Source organism: Electrophorus electricus, chromosome 22 (genome assembly GCF_013358815.1).
Source record: "Electrophorus electricus isolate fEleEle1 chromosome 22, fEleEle1.pri, whole genome shotgun sequence".
In the NCBI taxonomy this organism is placed as follows: Eukaryota; Metazoa; Chordata; class Actinopteri; order Gymnotiformes; family Gymnotidae; genus Electrophorus; species Electrophorus electricus.
In genome coordinates, this window is record NC_049556.1 from 10,865,481 (window position 1) to 10,890,975 (window position 25,495).

The 25,495-nt window shown below is 46.7% G+C and overlaps 1 protein-coding gene across 2 annotated transcripts in view; it reads right to left on the reverse strand.

Annotated features, from left to right (window-relative positions):
• Window positions 1-19,409, reverse strand: part of itga5 (integrin, alpha 5 (fibronectin receptor, alpha polypeptide)) — a 35,030-nt gene extending 15,621 nt beyond the window's left edge. Inside the window, exons 1-15 of one of the 2 annotated variants that reach the window (XM_035521358.1) lie at window positions 18,966-19,408; window positions 8,994-9,127; window positions 4,133-4,233; window positions 3,740-3,863; window positions 3,553-3,614; window positions 3,371-3,416; window positions 3,135-3,263; window positions 3,003-3,047; window positions 2,635-2,678; window positions 2,247-2,300; window positions 1,451-1,503; window positions 1,144-1,352; window positions 802-1,002; window positions 667-712; window positions 430-543 (exon numbers count right to left, since the gene is read on the reverse strand). In XM_035521358.1, the coding sequence (XP_035377251.1) occupies window positions 430-543; window positions 667-712; window positions 802-1,002; window positions 1,144-1,352; window positions 1,451-1,503; window positions 2,247-2,300; window positions 2,635-2,678; window positions 3,003-3,047; window positions 3,135-3,263; window positions 3,371-3,416; window positions 3,553-3,614; window positions 3,740-3,863; window positions 4,133-4,233; window positions 8,994-9,127; window positions 18,966-19,165 (1,562 nt within the window). In that variant the 5' untranslated portion in view covers window positions 19,166-19,408. Of the gene's footprint in view, window positions 1-429; window positions 544-666; window positions 713-801; window positions 1,003-1,143; window positions 1,353-1,450; window positions 1,504-2,246; window positions 2,301-2,634; window positions 2,679-3,002; window positions 3,048-3,134; window positions 3,264-3,370; window positions 3,417-3,552; window positions 3,615-3,739; window positions 3,864-4,132; window positions 4,234-8,993; window positions 9,128-18,965 lie in introns of both variants that reach the window. The other variant, XM_035521359.1, reaches the window with a different exon arrangement.
• Between the last annotated feature and the right edge of the window lie 6,086 nt (window positions 19,410-25,495).

Here is a 25,495-nt window from a genome sequence, read left to right on the forward strand (position 1 = left end):
TGTTGAACAGAAAGCTGGACCTAAGCGGTTTCCTCTCCCTCTGGGCAGGCGAGGGCGTTCCAGGATGCGCGTTCCCGAACCCGGGCGGTGGAAGTGGAAAATGAGCATTCCGTGCCTGCTCAGTACCTTCCGGCTCTTCTCCGGGCCGCTCCGAGCCAGCACGTGATGGTAAAATCAATCACAGCACCGACCGGAAAGCCATAACGTCCCAACACACAGCCACCCTCTGACAAATTAGACCGTCCCATCACACGGCTTCAACCTTTGAGTTTTAAACACAAACTGAACCGCCGAACTGTTGTTTCCCACGTCTGTAACTGCAGAACATTACTCGAGCAAAAACAACGCTACCGTCGCGGTTTCCAAAAGCAGCACCATCGTTTGAGGAAGTCACGGATTTGGAAACTTGAGAAGGAGCATCCGACGTACCAGGAGACGTGCATGGTCTGGTTCCCGTTGCTGATGGTGCAGACCTTTTCCTCGGGATTGATCATGGTCGGGTACACGCTCAGGGTGGCACTGGTGTTGACGATGGGACGAGACCTGCGAGAGTGGCACACGAGCATCTCAGGAGATCCAGTAGGACTTTACCTGCTGCAGTCAGCGCTAATCTGCATGAGGTTACAGTCTTCTAATCGGCTGGGTGGAACAAGACAAGAGACTCACCTGTAGAGGACCACCTTGTCAACTCCGAAGGCTCCCACGATGAGATCTGCATTGTGACGATGGGAAAATCGTGATTCCAGAATCTGGAATCTACTTTATTTGAATACAAAAAAAAGTGATTTAAGCAGTCCTCACCTGGGTAGCCATTGTGGTCAATGTCTTTGTCCCCGCGAAGGGCAAACCCAAAGCTGGCAGGCAGGGCAGGAGGGGCAGCTGATGCCCACTGGCCAGCGATCACCTGAGAGGCCTTCTCCCTCAGACCTTTAGCGTAGCCGTTGTAGATGAAGACCATGCCCTGTTCTTCCTTCCCGCCAAATGGACTACCAATAGCCACGTCTGTGGGTGCGGAGAGGACGCGACATAAAACACCACAGAGAAGAACGGCTAAACGAGCCAATCAGGAACCACGGCACACGCGCGGGACCGAGTGGGACCAGACCGAGGGGGGGTGGTCGAGTCACCCGGTCTGGTCCTCACCTGTGAAGCCGTCCTGGTTGAGGTCTCCCAGCGATGCAATGGAGCTGCCGAAGCGGCCGAAGGTCTGCGTGCCGGTGAGGTGAGGGGTCTGTGGCTCAAGCTCCAGGGGGCCGGTCTGCAGGTACACATACACCCGCCCCAGTTCCTCCAGCCGACCGTCAGAGTCACGCACCATGAACATGGGAGCGCCCACCAACAGGTCGGTCAGGCTAACCGAGAACGGGTGGGGTAAGAAATGACAGTCACGAATGTGGACACAGGCACACAAAAATTCACTTAGAGTGCCACATTAGTGAAACTCACTGACCCATCGTTGTTGATGTCCGTAGCAGACACAGCGTAGCCAAAGTAGGAGCCCATCTGAAAAAAACGTTTGAGGCCATGTCAAATCGCACAACTTTCCTCCTCCATGTTCAAAATCCTTTGTAAACAAACAGACCCTGCGCTTTTCCTGAATGTGCAAGCAACAGGCCGAGTGCATAATCATCATCATCGTCACCTCCTTCGCTACGTGTCCACGGGCCTGATCTGCATTCCTCTCTCCGTATTCCCACAACCCCGACCCCAACTGAGACAATCAGCGACGTTAACAAGACCCAAAAAAGTCCCATTTTCAAAACCGGGCTCCTCCTTGGGGGAGACCAGCCACGAAGCTGCTGCCTCTGTGAGAGGCTTTTACTGCTTCCCATGAGATGCTACAGCCCACTTAAACGCAGACTTGTAAAGGAAACTTGCATCATCAGTGCACTACAGTGTGATGAACTGTGGGGTTATGGGAAGGCACAGAGCGCTAGTCTTCACTCCTAATGCAGCTTTTTCTACTGACTGTACATGCAGGCTAATTCAATTCAAGCACATATTAGCAGATTCAAGTTCCATTGTAGAAGGGTAAAACATCTGAACCTCAAACCCAAATGTTTGGCATTGCAGATATGAAAATCTAGCCTAAGGGGCAAGGAATTCTACCTGTTATCAAATAAGCACATGCAATGCTCTTCCATTTCACTTGCCTTATGGGTTATGGGTTATGGGTTATGACCTGTCTTAATTACAAAATAAAAGTCCTCTGTGGTATGCTGCCAACATGCCCAGTTATGACTTACCTGCTCTCCGGTTAAGTTTTTCAAGGTTTCCAGGGAGCTATTGAGAATGGACACCTAAAATAAGAAAAGAATAAAATATATTTTTATCTTAGTACGTAATTATCTGCTTGTTATAACAGAATGTAGCCCAAAATCCTTTCTTTAAAAGTGATTAACACTGGCCATGTTTCCATTCAGGGAATTTTATGAAAATTGCTTTAGTACTTAATGTTTGTTGATACAGGCAATAGAAACTGATACTGTCGATAAAATGCAGCTTACATCAACATGCAAACAAGTATTTTCCTAAAAACATCTTGACTGGAAAGGTGACTGTGCCCAACCAAAACATCGTATATCGGATATCATTTGCACCTGCTGCTAGCAGCGCACCTGAAGGTACCCTTACCTGACCATGCAGACGAACTCCTCTGGGAACTCCAGTCACAAACTCTGAGAGAGAGAGAGGCAGCATACAGGAGGGGACGGGGGCGAGAGTAGGAGACCCAGAGAGAGATTTAGTACTGGAAACATGGAAATGTATGCGATCCTCAGGAACTCAGGGAATCCTGGCAGGCCAGGTTGTGTTTTCATATTTGTTTAAGCAAAACGGAGTTGTGGAGTGTGTATAATTATGGAACTTTGAGAGGTTGTCTAAACTGGGCTGCATTTAAAATGATCAGCTTGTGCTATTTGTATTGCTTTTTTTCTCCATCACTAGCCATGGCATACACCCCCACCCGCCGGTCAATGAGCTGAGCGGCTGTGTAGTTTTACCTTCATCATCGTCCCCGCTGAACTCCCCCACGGCCACGGAGTAACCTGAAAGGTGCGGGACACAGTTGGCGCGTTACTCCAGAGAAGCAGCCATGCAGCCGGCGGCGAGCACCTGGCCGGACGGCCCCTTACCCATGTAGTTGTCGTCGAAGTTGATCTGCTTTTTCTGCTTCGTCTCAATTTGGCCCTTCACCGACGTGAGAAAAAAACCCGGGTAGTACGCCCTCACGATCTCCTCCTTCACCGCCGAGATCAGCTGACCTGGGGAGACACCAGGGCGTTCACACGAGCCGCTCTAAAGCGCAGGCAGCTGTAGCGCAGGTATGATGGCACTCGCTATACGTCTGTTATATCGGAGGGCTACATACCTTGCCAGAAATAGCTGCCAGGTCCTCCAAGCACCACCTTCCCCTCCTGTATGACAGCACAGAGTCAAACGATGATTTGCTTTTATATATATATATATATACATACATACATACATACATACATACATACAAACACATACACACATACACACAGAGAAACGCACTGAAGCTCATCTACTGACCTTTGTGAAATCCGCACTGAAGCCACCCTGACAATAGCCTTGGCCAGTTCTATCATGGAATTCTGAAACAGATGTGCATCATTCAGGTTACGGCAAAGTGCAACCGCAGCGTCAATTACCACGAGAGTAGAACAGATCCCTGAGGAATCACAGTACATGATATGATACGGTATAGCAAGTGACCCACCTGTGCGGCAAGGTGCGTACTCCACAAACTTGGTGAAGTTTCTAACGGACATATAGCAGGACCCAGTAACTTCCGCCTCGGGCATATCCTGCTTGGTTCTCCAGGAGTAGAGAGGGGCACAAGCCTGTGGTACAGTTATGGGGGTGGAGGTTAGAGATCATCTCCATGGTGACACACCCACCCACCCACAGCTGACTCACACCCACCCACACCCAGCTGAGCAAGGGGGGTATCCTGTGAAATGTATTGGCGCAGCAGTCTGGAAATCTAGTCAGGATAACATTTTTGGCCAGTGCTGTAAGAACAGTTAGGATGGAAATAACTACTGTCCTGCTTGTGACTAGAGAACATTTCTGATATCCAAAGACCCTGTTTTCCAACATGGTCTCTTACCAAGACAGTGTCTCCATGTGCACGCACAGTTGCTCCAAACCACTGGTGGGACTTGAATTCAGCTTGGACTTCAGTGTCATTGAGGGTCATATTCAGATCTCCTATGAAACAGGCATTTAAAAAAAATGGTGGTGTGAATTTAATGTGCTTTACCCTTTAATGTGCTTCTTTCTTCACTATGGACTCTGATTACAGGATGGAGAGAGACTCCCCTGAAAACAAAGTGTTAGAACATACACTTGGTGGATCATGAAAGATGTCATACCTAAACAGTGTGTTCATTCCCCTTGTGAACCCTTACTGTAACCCAATGGCAGTCAGCTGGTCAGAACGGCAAGAACAATTCCACTCTCAAGACGCCTTTGCCACAGAAATGTCTTTCAGTTGCAACATAATTACAAGCATGATGCAACAGGACCGTGTGGTGTGGTGAAGAGACTGGGGGAAGGGTCAGGACAGAGCGGGACTAGGGGGGTGAGATGGGGTAAAGTGTCAGGACCGAGCGGGACTGCGGGGGTGAGATGGGGTAAAGGGTCAGGACAGAGCGGGACTGCGGGGGTGAGATGGGGTAAAGGGTCAGGACAGAGCGGGACTGCGGGGGTGAGATGGGGTAAAAGGTCAGGACAGAGCAGGACTAGGGGGGTGAGATGGGGTAAAGTGTCAGGACCGAGCGGGACTGCGGGGGTGAGATGGGGTAAAGGGTCAGGACAGAGCGGGACTGCGGGGGTGAGATGGGGTAAAGGGTCAGGACAGAGCAGGACTGGGGGGGTGAGATGGGATAAAGGGTCAGGACAGAGCGGGACTGGGGGGTGAGATGGGGTAAAGGGTCAGGACAGAGCAGGACTGGGGGGGTGCGATGGGGTAAAGGGTCAGGACAGAGCAGGACTGGGGGGGTGAGATGGGCTAAAGGGTCAGGACAGAGCGGGACAGGGGGGGTGAGATGGGCTAAAGGGTCAGGACAGAGCGGGACTGGGGGGGTGAGATGGGGTAAAAGGTCAGGACAGAGCAGGACGGGGGGGGTAAAGGTTTTCTCAGCTTGCTGCACAGTAGACCAGGTGACAGCAGCCTGGTCTTAGTCTAACTGGAGGGGAAAAAAACCTAGAAGGGGGCGTCCAGTTTCAAGCAAAACAGGGACTCTGGAACCCAGAGGCAGGCCATCAGTCAGATACGAAAGCCGTGTGCTCTTCCTTCTCCATGTCCAGGTTCCTCTGCTACTCCTCCCGCTTCCCCTTGCTGATCACCTTCTCCTGATTTCCTCCTCCTCCTCCTCTTCCCTTTCCAAGGCACCTTCTCCCACTCATTTTTCCACCATATTGTTTACATTCCCTTTCTCTTCCCTCGATGTGTCCGCTTTCGTCGACTCGTCCTTTCCACCCCCCTCCAAGAGATTTGAGTCCCAAGTAGTTAAGCAATGGGAATTAGGGTCTTCAAATAACATTGAGGAATATGTTGGTCACAAGGTAACTGCTGAGTCTCTCTCCCTCCCTCCCTCTCTCTCTCATGATCCTTTCTTCATTCTCTTCCTCCTCTCTTGCATTCTACCAAAGCAACACCGTTCAGACTATCCAACAGAAGCCGTGCTCCTGTTGGATTCTCCATGACTGATAACGTGAGTGAGTGTATATAGTGACATCTAACATAGTACATACGGAGTGCTCTGCCTACCAATGAAAAGTCTTAGAGGACGACCAAAGTTGGAGGCAACTGGGCTCTCAGGGTCAATAGAAATGGACCGTTAAAACTAACAATTGTCTCACTTTTCACATTATCATTAGGGCATACAACTTGGACATAGTGTTGTCTGGCAACCATTAACAGGAAGCTGGCAAATATTCATGGGAAATGAGAGAGAATTCCCTTTCTGAACAGCAAACATAACTCTGTTAACTGTTAACTGAACACAGAGATGCCCGTCAGGAATCAGTGGCCCATGGGTCAGGCTGTTCTTCGCAGGTTGAACGTGACAGTTTGCTGGTCATTACGTCAACCTGGAGCTCAGTAACACCACTCTCACGAGCAGGGCTCTGTTATCACCACACAAGAAAACAGCGCATTTAAGAATCCTTCTTCGGTGTGTGGCTTTGGCATTAAAAACCTGAAGTGCACACAGTCATACACACAGCAGTCTGGTATATTGGGTTTTCATGTATCCACAGTCAGGATTTCAGCCGGGATCTAGTGCCGTTTTGACTAGACGTGGCTTCCTAACTAATCTCCTACGGCCTCTTTCTATAAGGTGAGCCAGGACCCGTGGCCCGAGCCCCACTCTCATGGGGTAGTGGGAGGGTAGGCAGCCCAGACAGGGGGGTACAACCTGCTGCTTTTTCTCTGTGTGACAGGAGACCCATTAGCTAAGGATACAGATTCTGTGTGTGTGTGTGTGTGTGTGTGTGTGTGTGTGTGTGTGTGTGTGTAAGGCAAATGGACAAATTCAGTCATCACATCCACTGTTCCTCGGGAAGATTACAAGTGAGGGGAAGGGCAACAGGGTCAACATTATTCGGAGGAGTCTGAGGTCAGCGAGGTTACACCAGCCTCCCTAACTTCACGCTGGGAGGATGTGAAACAGGAATGAGGTAAGTAACCATCTTGTCATTTTAGACTTCTGCCTACTCTGCTCTGTCTGTTCATCTTTCACATTAAAGGAGGATGTGCTTGAAGGTTGGGAGAGTGGGGAGCCACAGCCCCCTAAACACCGTAACCTAATTAGGGCAACCAATGAGGTGCTCACTGACCACCAGGGCAACCAATGAGGTGCTCACTGACCACCAGGGCAACCAATGAGGTGCTCACTGACCACCAGGTCCCCACAAAGGCCGAGAGCAGATGTCGCAGACACAGCCTCACCGAATGCTCTCCCCCCTCTCCTGTTGCTTTGTCCAGAGAGACAGACCTGACTGACCACATGAAATAGATACGTCCCAGCATACTGTCCTGTCCTGCTGCTACAGAACGCCAACTTCTCAGAATGCCGTTCTGTGGTTTCAGATAGCCAGCACGGGGAAGCCAATACTCACTGACCTCTAACTAAATGGTCATTGAACCAAAAGCTCACCTCGGTGACGAAACGCAACGCCGCAATATATCAGGTGTCACCAAGAAGCGTTTTAAAAGATGGCAGACTCTCCGTCTGGGCCAGTGAGCTAAACCAAAATCTAATTTAATCATAACTAGGATCAGTTTCAATTAGAGTCACTGCCCATTGCACTCATTCAAACCATTTTATCAGTGAACACTGTATCTTCTGGATGCACTACAAGCATGAAAAACCACTGCGGTTTGAATTTTAAAGAATGCCAATGCCACATGCTTGGCTGTGTGACCATGGGCGTAACTTTGATTTGAAAAATGCTGGGAACAATAATGTATTATTATAGTGTTATTATAGTGTTACCCCCTCAAATTCACACTCCCTTTAAGATATCAAGTCCAGTACTGGGACTGAAAGGTTTTATGGTCATGTTTGTCAAGCCTGTCGGCAATGGACAACACAAGAAGCATCAGCTCTGTGGTTGAAAATATATTTGTAGTATATTTTCTATTTATTTCGATTAAAAATATTTTGTCTCGCTTCACAAAATGTTAATTGCGTTGCGCTTATTATCTCAGCATCGTGTGGAAGAGACACAAACATTTTCTGATTCTGTGTAACATGGTTCATTTTATTGACTAATAACAAGCCTTTTTTTAATCTTTAAGAAAGGGAAAGACAACTTGTAGACAAAACCTTCTACCTGGATGAAACAAATGCAGATCCATTTTTCTATTTCTCCAAATCTATTTCGGCCATTTCGGACAGTGGAGAAGCCGTGTTTCTAGCATCCAGTAAAACACACCTATGTGCACAGCACTACAAAAAGAGAGATGGCGTTTGGGCCGGGGCGAGAGATCAAAGTCTCGCTGGGACGGCCTGTCCCACAGCTGTCGTGTCTGCGTTACAGGTGGTAAATCCACGCTGGCTTTTCTGCTGCTCCCACTCCTCCGGAAACGAGCCAGCAGGCTGCATACATTTCACCGATGAACTCGGCCGCGGGGCCCTCGTGCCGTGCCCACCGTTCGGGGCGCACGCTGAGCACGAGCGGCCAGGCTCCCGTCGGCAGTCTCGGTGAAAAACACTCGCGTGAAGAATCGAGTGAAATTCATGTTCACCCTTCACCACGCCAGAACTGCGATCCTCTGCTCATAAACTCCAACACCATGCAGTCCATACTCAACAGGTCTGTGAGAAACCCCCCCCCCGGCACCAACCCACTCATCTTAAAGTCCATCCTCTACCCATGACCACTCTCTTCCACCCGTCTCTCAGACGGATTACCTCAGCCAGACCGGCGTGGGTTGTCATGCACTAGCCTTAAAGGAAGTAGACGACTAGACCACTTAAGGCAAGGAGCAGACGTCCATCAACACCGGAATTGCTTAGCGGAGGATGTGGAAACCTGAGCCAGAATACTAAACCCACTTGAAGTGAAGGCCTGGTAAACAATTAGTAACAAGGGCTCATTCTTCATCACTGTACCCCCTGAGGACGCCAAGACAGTGACAGCACCGGTGAAAAGTGACAAACATAATCCTTAGACACACAGAAATCTCCACCGTTAAACATGTGGCACTCGACTAGTAATCGTAAGGTTGATGGTTCAAGCCCCACCACTGCCAAGTTGCCAGTGCTGGGCCCCTGAGCAAGGCCCTTAACCCTCAATTGCTCAAGTTGTACTCAGTCATAATTGTAAGTCGCTCTGGATAAAAGGGTCAGCAAAATGCCATAAATGTAAATATAAACATCTACTGGAGGTCTGTAAGGAACTGTTGGCTGGAGGTGTGTGTGTAACAGGTAGGTGTGCCATGGCTGGACAGGCCGTACCTTGCTGGTCAAACGCTATACTGTTACAGTGTGTCTGGTGAGGACTCCACAGGCAGTAGAAAACTGCTCCTCCTTCTCTGATGGAGTACTGGCTGGTGTTGCCTTTGGGCGCTCCCACTATGACACTCACACTGCTGGAGGAACGAAAAAACAAAACAAAACATGAGGACAACATGAAGGAATATTTCACGTGATTACAAAACAATAATCTGAAACACAGAGGAATAAAAAAAATACTTCCAAATATCAGAATCTGACAGTCTTTAAAGTCTAAAATTCCGTTGTGGTGGATTTTAAAGAAATCAAAGCATTATGGCGACACCGATAGTACCGTTTGTGATTTCCTTCGGTTTTATATAATTATGATCTATTGGGAACTGTTTTTGTACTAATGTCTGGCACAGAGTTAGACAATGTTGCCAGTTGTGCAATTGTTGGTATGTTTGTTGGTGATACATGACAGTTTCTCCCACACAGACAGACACAGAGACACACACTAGTCTAATCGCGTAGTAAATGAGAAAACAAGAACTAAGACTGCTAGAGTGGAGTCACACTGCTGTTTCAACAGCTGTGTTTCTCCCTCAGGGTCTCGCTCTCACACACCCACCATGATTTCTAATAATGCCTCACACACAGCTGCAAATATATGAGGGCAGACATGGAGGCCACGTGCGCATGCTCTCTCTCTCTCTCTCTCTCTCTCTCTCTCTCTCTCTCTCTCGCCATGTCTACACCACAAAAAGTGGGTTTGTCGCTATTAACTTTGCCATGATTTCATAAACCAAGAACCTTTCTAATGAAAAACAATTGAGGCTGTACTAGGGGAGACACTGGAGCAAAAGGAGTGGTCCCGTACAAACAAGGCGGCGGGTCAACCCGAGCCACATGGTCATAAGAGGCATCTCCATTACCTGCACAAGGAATTTAAGCAGCAACTCAGACGACCCCTGCTCATTTAATCTTCCCCCAAGACGGCATGGACGAGCACGGCACAGACAGGCCTCACCGGCTGTGGGCTTCCCATCATCTTTCCTGTCGTTAAGCCAGATTCGGTGAGGCACGGGTGAGGGGTGGTAGGGGTGTTGGGCCAGGGGTATGATCCTACAGGAAGAGACCACCCTTTCCTGCCCCCTGGTCTGTCGTCGGTGATGCATGACAGAAGGTCGCCTCACAAAGAACATATTCAGCGTGCCCTGCAGCTAACAGACCTCAGTGGGAAGCCAGTGTTCATTGCAGAGCCATTAAAAGACACAGTGTCCAACGAGCACGGCCAGTTTGGGCTACCTGCGCCCAAACGAAGGGAAAACTGGGTAAATATTATGGGGGGGGATAAAGCGCTTAAAAGGAAAATCAGGTTTTCCCATCATGGTCCTTATCTTAAGCTGAAATAAGCTCAACTCGATGCTCCATACCAGTATGGCCAGTTGTAGCTTGGAGATGGTATGGTGCTAACTGATGAGTGGAAGCCTCCATTGGTTGTTAGCTAAATTGCGCTAATATCCCACAAAACTCCACGTAGAGTCTTTGAGGGGCCACGTGGAATTTCGTATGCAAGACCAATAAAAGACGCAGGGATGACAGGACGGACATTAAACGAAGAAGCATCCCAGTGGGTTAGTAGGTTTGAAGGCCGCTGCCTCCTGAAGGCCTTCCTGGACGGACACGAAGCCGTGACTGAAGAGAAAAAAATTAAAACAGAGCAAGCGCTCCATCTGTTTTCATAGAGGGGGAACCAAAACAACGCTCTCTTCCGGCTTGCGGAGAGAATTACGATTTTTCTGCCATATGGCTGGACAGGGGAACATCCCAGAGGTGCAGCGGCACACAGTCTGAGAAGTAATGTCATTCCCAGGGAAAAAAAACAAACAAAAAAAAACCTAGTCATGGATTCCCACCATAGCCATAGTATTATCCTTCTTACTGCGGTTGAAAAATAAACCCAAATCTCCCCTGTTCTAAAACAGTTGACATTACATTCATTTGCATCAAGTGGACACACAGACATGCATCCCAACACGCTATGTGGTCACGCTGAGAAGCATCACACAGCTGCACAATCAGCAAGCACGAGCGCACACCCTCACTCACACTCCAGGTCTCAGGGAGACACACACACACACACACACACACACACACACACACACACACACACACACACACACACACAACTGCTTTGGCTGACTGCTTGCAGAACCCATGCTTACACCATGTTCCCCCAAGTCAAGAGGAGGAATGGTCTAAACACTTTCGGGCAGGTATATTTTAGATTATGACTGGCTATTTGCAGGGACTACGGTGTGGGAGTTCTTGTCCCAGTCTCTTTACAGCACTGGGACGGTGGGAAGTGGAGAAAGAAGAGTCCGTCAACGCTGGAACTGCATCAAAGTAACAACAGGAAACTCAACAATAGGAAAATGCTTTCATCAGTTTCGTTATAAATTGCTGTCTGCCACATCACAGACATTTTCTGGTGAACACACACAGGATCGCACGCACGCACACACACACACTTGATAGTGATCTGAAAGAATTGCAAATAAGCAGCAATTAGCATGTAATGGGTCTTTATCTGAAGATCAGTCTAGTCCAAGAGACCTTCTCTCCCAGCTAAACCCTTAAACGTTGGGCTCACATTAGCATTGTGATAAGAAGCTTGCTTATTCTTGGCTAGTTGGCGAGTTCCAGAAAATGTAAATTCAGTTGTCTCTGCCCATGTTGGAGGGCCTCGTATTTATCCGAGCTGGGATACGGCACATCAACCTTTGTGTTCCAGTAAATCCTACCGTTCTTTCAGAGACAAAAGCTTCAAGTTGGGATGAAAAACATTTGCTCCATGAAAACAATTGCAAGAGAACACAATACACACAGAATTCTGTCTCTAGGACACTTTATATTCAAAGCAAATGTTACAACAGTTTGTGGTTTTGTGGTTCCTTTTACACCATCAACTTTAAGCATTTAATATTATTATGACAAGGGGCGGGTAATTATCTGATGAGCTGAATGAGAACAACAACATTAGCATTGGTGCGGCCTCTCTCGGACCCTCAGTCACCAGAGCATCGTAGTTTCTACGGCATCCCAGATGCTTATCAGCCTCAGTCCCACCAGCAAAAGTCAGGCTGCTAAGCTTTTAACCACTAAAATGCTAAACGTTATATGTGCTCATTTGTGGCTTTGGTAATAAGACCAAAATTAAGGCGATAAAAGTGAACGAGCGTGCTTCAACCCTCCTCAAACGATGACCAGGAGGGGTGAGGCTCGATTCAAAGCTGCTGAGGTAGCAAAGCGTACTAACCGTGCTCTGTGAGGCGGAAGCAAAACAAATGCCAAATCTCTCGTGCCCTTTTTTTTTTTACTGGCCCCCCGAAACATTATTCCCCTTTTCTACAGCTAACCGTTATCCTTCCAGCTGTACAGCCCATGCCACTTGAATGCTGTTATAATTGCTTAATGGCTGCTGAGAAACCACACTGGACTGTTTCACAGAGACTATAAAGTGGCATCGTGGCCCCATCCGGCATCCACTACTGGACAGAGAGCGGCACAAGCTGTGAGCGTCGAAACGCCTGAAAAAAGATTCACTGCGTTACCCGAAACAAAGCAAGATCAGATTGCCCGAGAAGGTCTTGTGTTAAGTAAATTATTAGCCATTAGCTGGAGCTTGTGTCCAAACCTCTTAAATCATTCACCATCTATGCAATTTGATGTGTGAGTCAGTCATTTTAGACTCGGGCAAGATTGTCTCTTCACTTGTAATTAACTTGTCTTGTCCTAGATGTTCCTGTTACTTGCCTTTTTCCCTTGTTTTCACGTTCACGTTTCACGCAGCACAGCAACACTTTATTCGGGCATGATCCTTTAATGCAGCTCTTCTCAGTCACCCAGGAAATCGAACTCTGAACTCCACGAGCCCAAAGCCACAGCGAGCAATACCGCTCGTGCCAGCCCGTCTCGATATTAACCGCCTCTGCGTCTGATGTTTCCTGGGTAATTACACTGGAACGAGGCAATGATGAGCTGAACCACACGTGCCCTCGTGCTGCCGCCTGGGGACCGGAGGGGCCCCGGCGGTGATGAGCAAAGCAGACAAGTGGCATTGGACAGCGGCTCGGCTCGGCTCAGACAGATGGCTCTTCTATACCGTGAAGGGGGGGGGGGGGGGGAAAGTACAGTTACGGCGAAACGAATGTAAATGACGCAGCCCTGCAGGAATAAAGGCTCCCGGAAGCACGGCCAGGGTGCACAGAAAAATTATCCAGCATCTGGTGTGGTCATGAAGCTTCTTTTTACAACTATGACGTACAATCAATGCGCAAGTAAGTGAATAAATGGGCTCCTACTACACAGGAATGTCGCCAGTCGACCATAGGCCTAAATGTTTAGCTGGACAATCCAGATGCTTTTAAGTCTGTTGTGAGTCGTCTACTACAACGGAATGGACTTAAACCTGCAAAGAAAAGATGTGGCCACAGACTATCCTGCTGTGCTGTTTCAGAACAGCAGTTAACTCTGAACCCACACCCATCTCTGTTGATCTGATAAACAAAGCACACTCATGGACTGAATGTAACCACTAAAGTATTTCCACCCGGAGGAGACGCACACTGCTGCAGGAGGAGTTCAAACCAGCGTTTGTGGCCCAGGTGTGCAGGGTCAGGCCTTAGACTGAGTGTCAGAGCTGATTCACAAAGGAGTCAGCAGCAGGCCTCCTTAACCTGCCAATTACCTCCCAGCAAGTCACCTCCTACCCTTTGGAGCCAGCAAGCTACGGGGTAGGAATGTGGAACCGGCCGCCAGGTGCATCCTGGAGAGGTAAGAAACAAGGCAACAGCAGGAGCAGGTTATTTACAACACGTTAGCCAATGCTTACGCTGATAATTTAGCTACTACACAGTGCCAGATTAACCCGAGGACACGGGAAATCTAGACTACTTCTAAGAAAGCAGCATTTTTGGAAGGGAAACCATGTAATTCTGGCATGAGATGCGTATTCACTAGTGGCAAGGCTGGACATGTGGAGTAACCACAACAACTATGTAAATATAGACTTCACCCCTTAAAGCTCCTTGCACCAAGTTCTGAGACTTAGCCCCCTTAAAACGGCCATAATTCACACCTCCGCAGAAGCCAGTCGACATCCCAGAGACGAGATGCAGCTCTGGGCTGTTCACACCTTTCAAGAGCTAGCTCAGCATGGAGCTCAGGTCCTGACACTCACAAACAGAGGAAGGCTCTTAGGACTATCGTTCAGCTAAACGACACAACAATCTACTGTTCAAGTCCCCAGCAACAGCTATGCTGGCAACAAAGCAGCCAACCTGAAAACAGACTCATTGACAAAAATGAGCCCATTGTTAATGACTGGGTGAGCCAGTGTGCTCATTGGACTCTAAAAAGGCAAAGCAGACCAGCTATAAGATAAAGATCTACCTAAAGTCCCCGGCACGCAATAGCAGCTTGGTCTGCCATGATCAAACACACGCGTCTCTGAATGCTCCTGAGGACAGGGGCTTATTACACAAGGCTGCCCTTCCAGGGTAAATCAGTCAAAACCAGACAGCCTCCACAGCAAAGGCTAGTTACCCTATCACTTCAGTGGCTGGCCAGAGCCTGTCGCTGTTAACCTTTAAAACAGCATGCTCTAGTGTTACAACAGGGCAGCCTTTCAGACTACGCCCAGATGCCACGGGGACAGGGGGTTCTAAGGTAGAGGCACAGCCATCAAACAAAGGGGACCAAAAAAAAAAATATTGGAAAGGTTTAGCTTCCGAAAAAACAGGTAACCACTTCTACCCCCCTGCACAAAGGACTCCATTGTCCATAGTGTGTGGAAAGCACTAATCACTGTGCTGGGAGTCTCGGTGAAGAAGAGCTCGTCAGCCAACACACACACACACACCCCTCATCCAGACGGACTGACTGCAGACAATAAACAGTTTCACAGAGAGTAATGGTAAACAAGAAATGAAATCTGTCCCAGTAAGGAAGGCAGGTTAAAGCCAAACAGAGGGAAAACATCCCAGTTTAGCCATGTCAGAGTGACCTCGAGGTCCAAGGTCAATATTGGTTTAGCAGTTTCTGCCTCAAGGAGGGTAAACTTTGGGAGGACAAACACACAGAGGGAGTACCCCGATGTGTGTCCGAGGTGGAATATTCATGATGTAATACACAAGTATGACGTCATACAGCGGAAAGAGGGCTGGAGATCACCGTCAGTGGGAGGTCTTCAGCGATAGCACACTGGGGTTGGCGAAGTCGACTTGCGCAAATCTTTCCGCGATAAAACGTAGTGAGGTAGGTGAGAACCTACACGTGTTTGTTCAGTAACATTCTCCCCCAAGATTGGCCACAGTGCGGATGCAAATTTGTTGCATTTGGCCAGGAACACAGACAATCCTTCTCCTGTCCCTTAACCACAAACCATCTCCAAAAAACATCAAGCAGCACAGCCTCTTTTAAACCCTCTTGAACAGAGAAATGTCTGCATGGTAAGACATTATTAAAAAATGCAACAAGTTCTGCGCTCAAGATCACCCAACCACCTTGGAGCATGCCTAATGGGTAATCCGTAATGAACGTTCGCATACTCGATCAAGCTAGGAAGGCGTCTTAAGATTACACATCCTTCCAGAATGTATATTCCTACTGCAGTGCCCTTTAATGGATGCACAGTTTTGTGAGTCCTTCCTGCTAAATAAATGGGTTTCATCTACAGGAACAAACTCCAGTGTAAATTAATGTTTACAGTTTCACAGTGACCACCCCATGAAGAATAAATCCAGTTTTCCGAGGACAACCTCCAACTCTTTCCTACCGAGGAGTTCTTGTCTTTAACCAAAAGCTGTTCAGACAGACAGAGGCCTCAGGATATGCTATTCCTCCACATCACGAGGAGCGTTTTTTCCTATGTGCCTTTAACTAGTGGATACAAAGCCATTCTGAGAGCCCTAAAGGACAGACCCTAAATGATTCAGTATTTCCTCCTTAAAGGGTAAATATCTGACATCAGTGACCGCAGGTCTCTTAAAACGCTATTGAAGAGTGAGTGAATTGGGGGAGGGGATCTGCGATCCATCGGAAAGCTCTCCAGGACGAATTACGAAGTGTCCGGGTGAGGCCCTGCTCTAACAAAGCACAGCTTGCTCCATGCACAAAACCCATAAATTTCTTCTCCAACTATAAAGCTGACAAGGCCACTCGTACGGCAAACCTGCCCTCAGGCACGCTCCCCTGGTGGTCTGCACACTCCCAAATTTTATTAGCGCCAAGAAGCACCATGCGGCTCACGGACCTGAAAGACTCTTTCAGAGCCCATTCATGACAAGGAGGGAGTTTTGGAGAGAGAACAAGAGCACATGAGAACCGATTCTACCTTCCATCCAGCTGGCTGCATGGAGTATTTCCCATGGAAGTTTGGGAAATCATTTTCTAACCCTTAGTGTTTTTGAAAACTACCAACAACTACAGCACAGGACAGAATGTGAAGAGTGCAACGTCACAACCACCTCTACATTTCTCTGCACAGCCGTGCAGGTGCACCTGAGAGAACCGCCTCGCTGGAACAGTAGCGCTCAGAGCACGAAGTGATGAGAAACGTGGCAACGTGGACATGATCCAGACATGCTGGAGGTCTGGAGTTCAGCTCTTTTCTTCTTTGTGCTGTTGGGAAACAATGCTGTAATGTTGCATTTCTGCCACCAAGAGCCCAAAATACTACAAAATACTGTAAAAAAACAAACAAAAAAGCACAACTCACACATTCCTTAAACTCGTCTTTTTGCCTCTAGTGCCCATTTGTGACCATCTGCATCCACAGTGACGTCCTACCAGTGAAACATGCAGATGAAGTCATCAGAGCGAGAGCTACTGTCCTTACCATGACTTCATAGCCCACGAGCATGAGGGTTGTGCATGAGCTGTGCTGCCTGGAATATGTGTGTGGTGAAGGGTGTTAAAGTCAGAACGACATTAGCAGAGGGCGGGAGAGCGAGAAGAGATTTACCTCATACACTCGCAGACACACACAAAACCACACAGCAGTGCAGACCCCGTCACACACACCCCACCCCCCGCCCAGCAGAGCAGGTTAATCGCGCTAAATCAACCACCCCCAAGTCCACAGAGACACCCATGCCTCAATTTTTTTAAAGAGCACTAAGTAAAGTGGGTGCAGCGAAGCGGAGAGAGAGAGAAAGAGAAAGAGGCAGGCAGGGAGGGAGGAAGGAAGTAGAAGGTAGAGCAACAGAAATGGTGAGAGAGAGTGTGTGAGCGTCTAACTCAGGAAAGAAAGGCACAGTGGAAGCTAGTCATTGGCGACCCACCGAAAGCAAAGCCCCAGCAAAGCTGCATTTGGCCAGACAGCCGGCAGCAAACACCCGAGGCAGAGATGGCCGGTGGCGTCCATTTCCCATCCAAGTTAATGATTACAGCCAACAGTCCACTCCAGCCCAACGCACCGCGGGTCAAGAACCAGGCGAGACCGGCGTATGGTCGAAAACCAAGTTACAAATCCCCCACTCAAAAGTAGTCTCATGTCCATGGCCTGACAATGACTTGTGAAGGCGGTACCTTTCAGAAACACTTTAATTGTCACAAAATTAGCATAAAAGAGGTGTGGAGTCAGGACACAGAGAGAGTGCTCTTGTTCTTATTTTCAGACAGCTAGCTTGCGAGTTATTTACGCAAGGAGCTATTCGGCCACATTATTTAATGCGTTCGCTCTCAGACGTCAGTGTGACTGATGAATGAGAAAAGAGGCTGTGTGTTAATGCAGCCAAACCCTGATAGCCGCTTGGGGTCTTACTTGCAGCAGCCTGAGCAGCGCCCAGGGACATCCGAACCACAAGGCCACTGACGGAGCCGCCTAACACAAATAAAATGGAAAGCACTTCCACAATCAGATTACGCACGCAAGTGAGATCGATGCGATAAACAATTTATGCACATTAGAGTTCTAATCTGTTTATGTCTACCTTCAAAATAAAACTAACAAAAATGAAATATCCATTATCCTGTAGCTGCCATCTCCATGGAGATGGAGACACTCCCTCTGGGAGACATTATCTGGTTAAAGCACCTGCATTTAGGGACAATTATAATAGCAATCTTCACTCCCTCCTCAAGTATTCAATCAGTAAGTCTCCGTTTTCCTGCCAGTGACGTCACCTTTTACTGATGTCCTAAATATGGCTTCATAAAATACTGGCATCATACAATGCACATGATAATATGATAACAGGGGCTTTGTGAAGCAGCAGGACAAGGGTACTTAGGACTACACACACACCCACACACCACATTGTTTAGGGTCATCCTGGACAAACACTAAATCTCCCTTTTAAAAGACTGTTACTCCCCAGCTGTGGAGACAGACTTTGATCTATATGGCACTTCACATATTAGGTTGGGATTCAAAACAACAGTTGGAGACACCTCTGTGGTGTCCCAAGGTCCTCAAATATCCCCTGCTGGGCTAGAACTGAAGCCCCAGAGATCAGTTTTATTCCTCTGTGGTCTTTATTTGCAGTGTTCTCAAGGAGCAGAATAAACACAAGAGTAATCAGATGAATGAATAATTTAATTCAAGTCAATAAAATTTCCAAGGCTCAAACAGACTTGTCTACTTTGTATTTACACACGAGCCTTAAGATAATATATATATATAGAGAGAGAGAGAGAGATTTGTCTGATGCTATTGTGTGTCATGTTTAACCCAAAAATTCACTGATAGTTATGAGCTAAAAAGTTACTCTACATCGGTAGGTTGCATAATGTTGTACATCTGTTATACTGAACCATCAGAAAAGCTACCGTTTTTTATTTGTAACGGTGCGAATGGAGTTTAGCAACTAGTTTTCTCCCTTCTTTTCTTCTCTAAATAAATGTCCCTCGACTTCACAAAAGTAGAAATTTGACATGGGTTCATTACTGCCAGCGAACACTCACGGAAACCCAGGCGAGCGTTACCTTGGCGAATTCGTCCCATAAAAGTCCACAGAGTAACCGAAATAGCTGCCTCCGGGTCCGCTGTATGTGGAGGGGCGCTCCACGTCTAAGTTGAACGCAGCGCACAAAGAGGACAAAACGGCGATGAGAAGCGCAGGGAGGCAGCCGCCCGTGCGGAGCGAGGCTGCCGCAGCCTTTGCGCGGTGTCTCCTGGAGCCCATCACGTTCGGCGCAACGCTGCACCTCTCTAACCAAGCGCGCCGGTCTCTGTTCGGCAAAGGCGGTGAGCCGAGCGCTGTCCTCCCGCAGTCGTGGACCTTTTCCCCCGCTAGCCTAAGCGAATGGCATGCCCCCTGCGCGGCGTGCCGACGGTCCTTGCTTGCGCAAAAGTCGGTGCCTGGTCCTCTCGCGCTCACGCGGCGTCTCCCCTCTCTCTCGCGCTCTCGGCAACTCCTAATTGAAGTGGTAAGAGGAGTTCCCAGGCTCGCGACGGTCCCCAGAAGAGGTGGAGCTAAAAGGGCATTTGACAAAGCAGGGGCGTGCTTGCGTCTGGGGCGCTCGTATCTTGCGAGCCGCCTGCTCCTGCAGAAATACTCTTAAGGTATACCAAAGATAGGAATGGGTTGGATTTTTGTGTGTGTGTGTGTGTGTGTGTGTGTGTGTGTGTGTGTGTGTGTGTGTGTGTGTGTGTTGCACCACTCAGATTTCAGTTTCTCATCACGAACTTTGTCTCCAACTCGTTGTGTGCAATACAAGGACGCAGCGCAAGGAAAGTGTACACATTCAAATGTCTATTTTAATGACATCATAACTCTGTTTCTCTGATGCTCCTCAAGCCCACACACTTGGCGACATATTTGGTAGTTTGACAAAAGGGAACACGGCGGTGCAAAAGTAAGCTGACGTTTTGAATATGTTTAACACTGGTCAAAAGCTCTTAAGCGCATACCAGATGCATTGTGATATAACAAAAATATTTTTTGTTCTTCCAAAACGGCCAGAAAGATGTATAGCACAGCAGTTGCACCACTATACTTTGCTTATCCTTATTTGTCAGTAAAGTATATATTGCAAATGTCTACATAAAACCTGAGGGGGGGGGGGGGGGGGGGTGGGGGGGGGGGTTTAAAGACATTTAAAAGTTTAAACTTTCTCTGAGAACATTTTTTGTGAAACTTCAATGTTTCAGTATGACTGACGACATAAAATAGCACAGAAAAACAGCATTTGAAGGTTGTACAATATAATCACAAGCATGCCGAGAAACAGTGACATATAAAATCTGCCAATTAAATGGTTGACATTTCAGTTTTTGCAACAAAATATGACTTTGCCTTTTTATAATATCAAGTATGTGTCTTCAGCAAAATAGCATTTGACTAGTCTAATGTCAAATCACATGTGGAGTATAAACAAATACAAAGCATGGGAACTTGATATTGATTGGTATCACTGATTAAAATAATATCATTTTACCTGTTTGAAAATTCATCTTTAAGAAACAACAAAAGTCTTGCAGCCATTAATGGCAGGCCATTATTTCTTCTATAAAGAAGCCTGCTGTACGTCTGGCCCAAAACGTTCAGCCAGCAGCACACTTTGGCAACATAATGCACTTGGGCCAATAAAAGAGGTCAGCCAGTAGGAAGCGGATATTTTGGATGGCTTTGGATGCCTTTGGGTGGCTTTCGGAGAGGTTTTAAGGAATTCCTTGACACAGAGTACTTGTTATCATTAGTGAAGCATGTGTCTGTTGTCTTCATTGCTTTCTTTATCCACCAAGCAAACAGAGGTGAAATTCTGATAAAGCTCGTGGCGTACAGGATTGCGATGGTGTGATATCTGAGGTTTAGTTTATCATTCACACCACTCATTGACAAAGAGCTGGCTTGTCCAATAGCTGTCTAATTTAAGAACAACGTAGCCCTACCAGTTTATTTCCTATCAGTGTAATAATCTTTAAATGGTCTTGATATCTCGTGTCTGTATTTATATATGATTCATGTACATCGTTGGGAAATGATGTCGCAAGGCTCCAGTTGCTATAGTGAGAGGGTGGTGAAAACAGTAGTCCCTCTAACTGGAACCAGTTTGAGATGGTTTATTTGATTCACTGCCTGCCTCAGAGGTCAATCAGGAGGAGCCAAATTAGGCAGTGCAGCTACGGGGAGTGCCGGGGACCTCAGAACACATATTCACCAGCACCGATTCCTACTGTGGGCTTGGCGAGAGGGATTCTATATTTAACAGCAGCTTTTCCGACTGTGTGCTTTGTGAGAGGGATTCTAGTCGGGTGTTAAGAGGGAGCTCACAGCTGTTGGGGCCAGTGGGTCAGACTGTAATCTTAGCTTGGTCAGCTATTCACGTTTCCCATGCCGGGCAAGGGCTTATTAGCAGATCTGTGTCTACAATCCATTATAGCTATTAGATATTAAAGGTGGCTCAGAGAAAATTACAAAAAAAAAAAAGTCTTATTGTTAGATGAATTAGGTAAAAGTAAATCACCAGACCATCACAGACTTATCATGAACTCCACGGGCTGAAAAATATCTACCATCATTCATTCCAAAGACATGTGCACGTGTGACGGAAATATTTATGATATTTATACGCATACGTCGAGCCACATGCCATAAAGGGACCTAACAAGACAAGACCACTCATGCCTGTCATAGTTTCCACCGCACATTTCACTGACAAATCAGCCACCTCATCAGGCCTGTACAATCTGGGTCCCAGGCACCATTACACATGGACAAATACAAACACCCACCTGACCTAATGGCACCGCGTGGCCTAAAACTTTGGGCGCCCTGGACCAGCTGGAGGGGACGCAGTCAGGAGAGTATTACGTGGATGTTTATGGATCATCGCTTTCCTCAGCTAGGACGACCTCCTTCAGCCAGGCAGACAATGCATCCAAAGGTCATCCCCGCTTCCTGAGAGCCTGTAAATTCACCACTGTAGGCATGTTTGGTTGTTACAACCGACATGTGGTACATGGTAGGAAATGCATGTCCTAGTACTGAATGAACACGCCACATATCAACTCCGCCCGCCCCCTTCCAGGCAGAAGAAAATGGCCTACAGTGAAGGCCCCAGTGGACACGGTAATGAGAGGCGCTCGACATGGCCTGACTCTTGCTCTGGGGTACTGGGAATGTTCAGCAAGAAAAACAGGAAATAACGAGCTAACGTGGCTGGCTGCGTGTTCTACAGCGCGCTTGTCACCTACGGTATTTTTGCAGAAATGCTTCTGTACCCTTTCTGGAGAAAAGGTCATAAATATCTTAGAATGGTGCAACTTTCAGGCTTCAGTTTTTGTCAGCGTGTCCGCAGTCCAGCAACTTAGGAGCAACTGTTCAAAATTTAAATTATCTTTCCTGTACAGCAAAACAAGTTGGCAGTGGCAACTTGATATAATAACGCAAGGCGTGGATATGTTTTACTGTTAGTATATCTGACTTCACAGTCACATATACTATGGATTTGTTTAACTGTGTATTATCACAACACATGTACTCATTTTTTTTAAACCTCATGTGAATCACATTAAATCTTCTCATGGGATTTACACTACATATGTTCCCTTGCTTACACATACAGTGCTGCTTTTCATCATAATTCGTTCTTTCCCATGTCATTCCCTTAGGGAAATGGCCTCCAAAAAGAGGAGGAGATCTTTCATACTTTGACTGTGACATCACATATGCTCCCATAGCAACCAATGGGAGGCTAAACATAAACATAGTGAATGACTAGAGCTGTTCTCCAAACAGCTGAGAAACTCAAATATAGAACTTTTATCTCACACTTGCTCTTACACTCACTTCTGCACACACACACACACACACACACACACACACAAACACACACACACACACACACACACACACTCACACACACACACACACACACGTGAACACACAAACATGCGGGGCATTTTAATTCATTTTGTATATATAAGTAATACTATGCTTACATTTTAAACCCATAAACTTTACCTTCGTAAGCAAATGAAAACCTTTTGACCCTTTTAGGTTTCATGTTGTTGTTGTTTTTTTATAAAAGCTTTTCAGAACTGTCAGCATTTTTTAACTTAATTTTTTTAAAGCACTTTTCTTGCATTTTCTTATCATTATGGTGAAATCTAGTCTCCACTATGTGATATATACACACACACACCACACACACAACAAACAACACGCACACGCACACACACATACGCCCATATCCGCTGATCTGATAAACACCCTACATTCAGGACAGAATGAAGTGGTTAAAGGTAGTCAGTTGCAACAAGAAGATATATCTTCTTAAACTGAAAGAACATTTGAAAAGGTTACTAGGCTCTGGAGTAAACTCTTGTTTCTCTATTTTCTTCAGTTAGACATTTTCCTTTTAAATCCTTTTGTGCTGATCGGCCTGCCAGCACAGGATCCTCAGCGTCCTGCACTGCTGATATTCTGCCATCGTGGCCAGTCTGCCTTTGGTTATGTGAGGCTTGAAAGGTTTCATCAAAGCCTTTATTTCCTGTTTAGACCACAGTGTTCTTGTCCTCTTCTCAGGGTTTTTTATTTCTGCTGTGATATTGTCATTGCTCACTGTCAAAGAAAAAACAGATTACTAATTTTGTATTAAGTAAATGCAAAGTGCTTTACCATCACAGAATAACAATTGTTTTAGATTACTGTCCTGACCTTGAAATATTTCATGAATTGCAATTAACAATTTAATGGTCCCCCCATCCCCCAACCCACTGTATTCAGCCAGTGCTTCCTAGCAGCCAATACGTAGTAGCTCCCAACTGACCATACAAACAGCTTGCGCTCAAATTAACAAACATTAAGTGGACAATGAGTGGACACAGTGTTTAAAATCTGTAGCAGCACCGCTGTATCTGATCCACTGATATGAATCAGTGCTGAGGTATTTATCCACCAGCCAATAAATACCTTCTCTGGGGGTCCAGACCACTGATGAATGGGGAAAAAGAGGGCTAACAATGTATGCAGAGAAACAGATGGACATTCTGTAATTGTAGAACTACAGAGGGCACCTATACGTGAGTGGAGTTGATGGACGAAGAGTGTAGGTATAGAGGTAATGCCTAAAAGTGACCAGAGAGTTCAAACACCACCACAATAATGGATATCAGTAGCAAGGGATGACTGGATGAAACGTACAATATCATGTATGTAAAATGATTAATAGTCAGATTGAAAGAAACGCAAACCATTAAACAACCACGCTACATTATTGCTGTTGAACTCGCCGGTCTGTCTTAGGGCACTGCAACCGAATAGCGGGGGGAGCTCAAACACACACAGGGGGTAGTTATGCAAATAAGGGGGATTTATTTTCCCAAACGTCCAGTGACAGGGGCATGATGTCATAAGCAGACAAAGAATAAATTGCATTTCAAAGAAAACTACCAAAGGAAGGAAATAAATTCAGTTAACAGACAAACAAAAAAACAAACCCAAATTAGCACATATATACCGGCTACCTCCAGACGCTTCTGCCTGTACTCTTAACCCCTTGGACCTGACCATTACAGGTGCTTACATTATTTTTACCTTAGTACAGTAAATATATATTATAAATACACAAATACATTAACTTTAGCAATTATCTACATAGTCACTTTGGCACCCTGAACAATGAAAGACAATTAGAATGATCATTCTTCCACAGAACTCCAGCAAACGGTAAGTTTGTTCCTCGTGATAGCGGTGTGCTTGAGTTGGAATAAAAGTCTTTCAACCGTACGTACTGTCCACGTTACTGCTCTGGCTTTGCTGTTTGTCAGCATGGCATGGGCGGGAGCTCATGGCACCGCCCACAGCTTCGTGTTCGTGTTCTTCCGTCATTGCCATCAGTTGTGTTGATCTCATCTTAAAAACAGGAGCAAACAAAACTCAACTGGCAGCCAAAATTCTACATGTTAACACTAGCTATGAGTTGTATGATTGCTGTTGGATGAAACCTTAATTTTTCTAAAATAGTAACTTCAAAGAGCATGGAAATCATATTTTTAATGTAAGTTAATATCACAGCAAGCTATGTGAAGCGGTCGCTCAGTGGTTAAGGTCCTTTAGTCATCAGAAGGTTGCTGATGTTTTATCCAGTTGAGTTGTCGCTTCTGGGAGCCTGTAGTACTCACAGTGCACAGGAATATCATGTCCCAAGAAGTCTGCAATTTGATCCAATTACTTGCTTTTCAGATTAGGAATTTGTGAGAGAGTGGCCAGTTTATGCAAGTGTGATCTGAGATATTCTGGATTTTGAGCACCACACTGGCTTGGCCTCTGTAATACCTTTGACAGCTGGGTCTGGCAACCCAGAAGCGGTTGGCTTCCTGAAGCCCACATGCCTTCCTCTTGCTAACCGAAAGCGTCAGAGCATCTACCACGTCTGGTGTGAGAAAGACGGCAACCTTTCTCTCTCTTTTACCTTTGATGTCAACTCTGCTGAAATGGCTGCAGAGTTTCTGTTCAAACCTAGAAAGGCCAGCTTCAACATCTTCAGTAGCAGAGTTTTATCACATC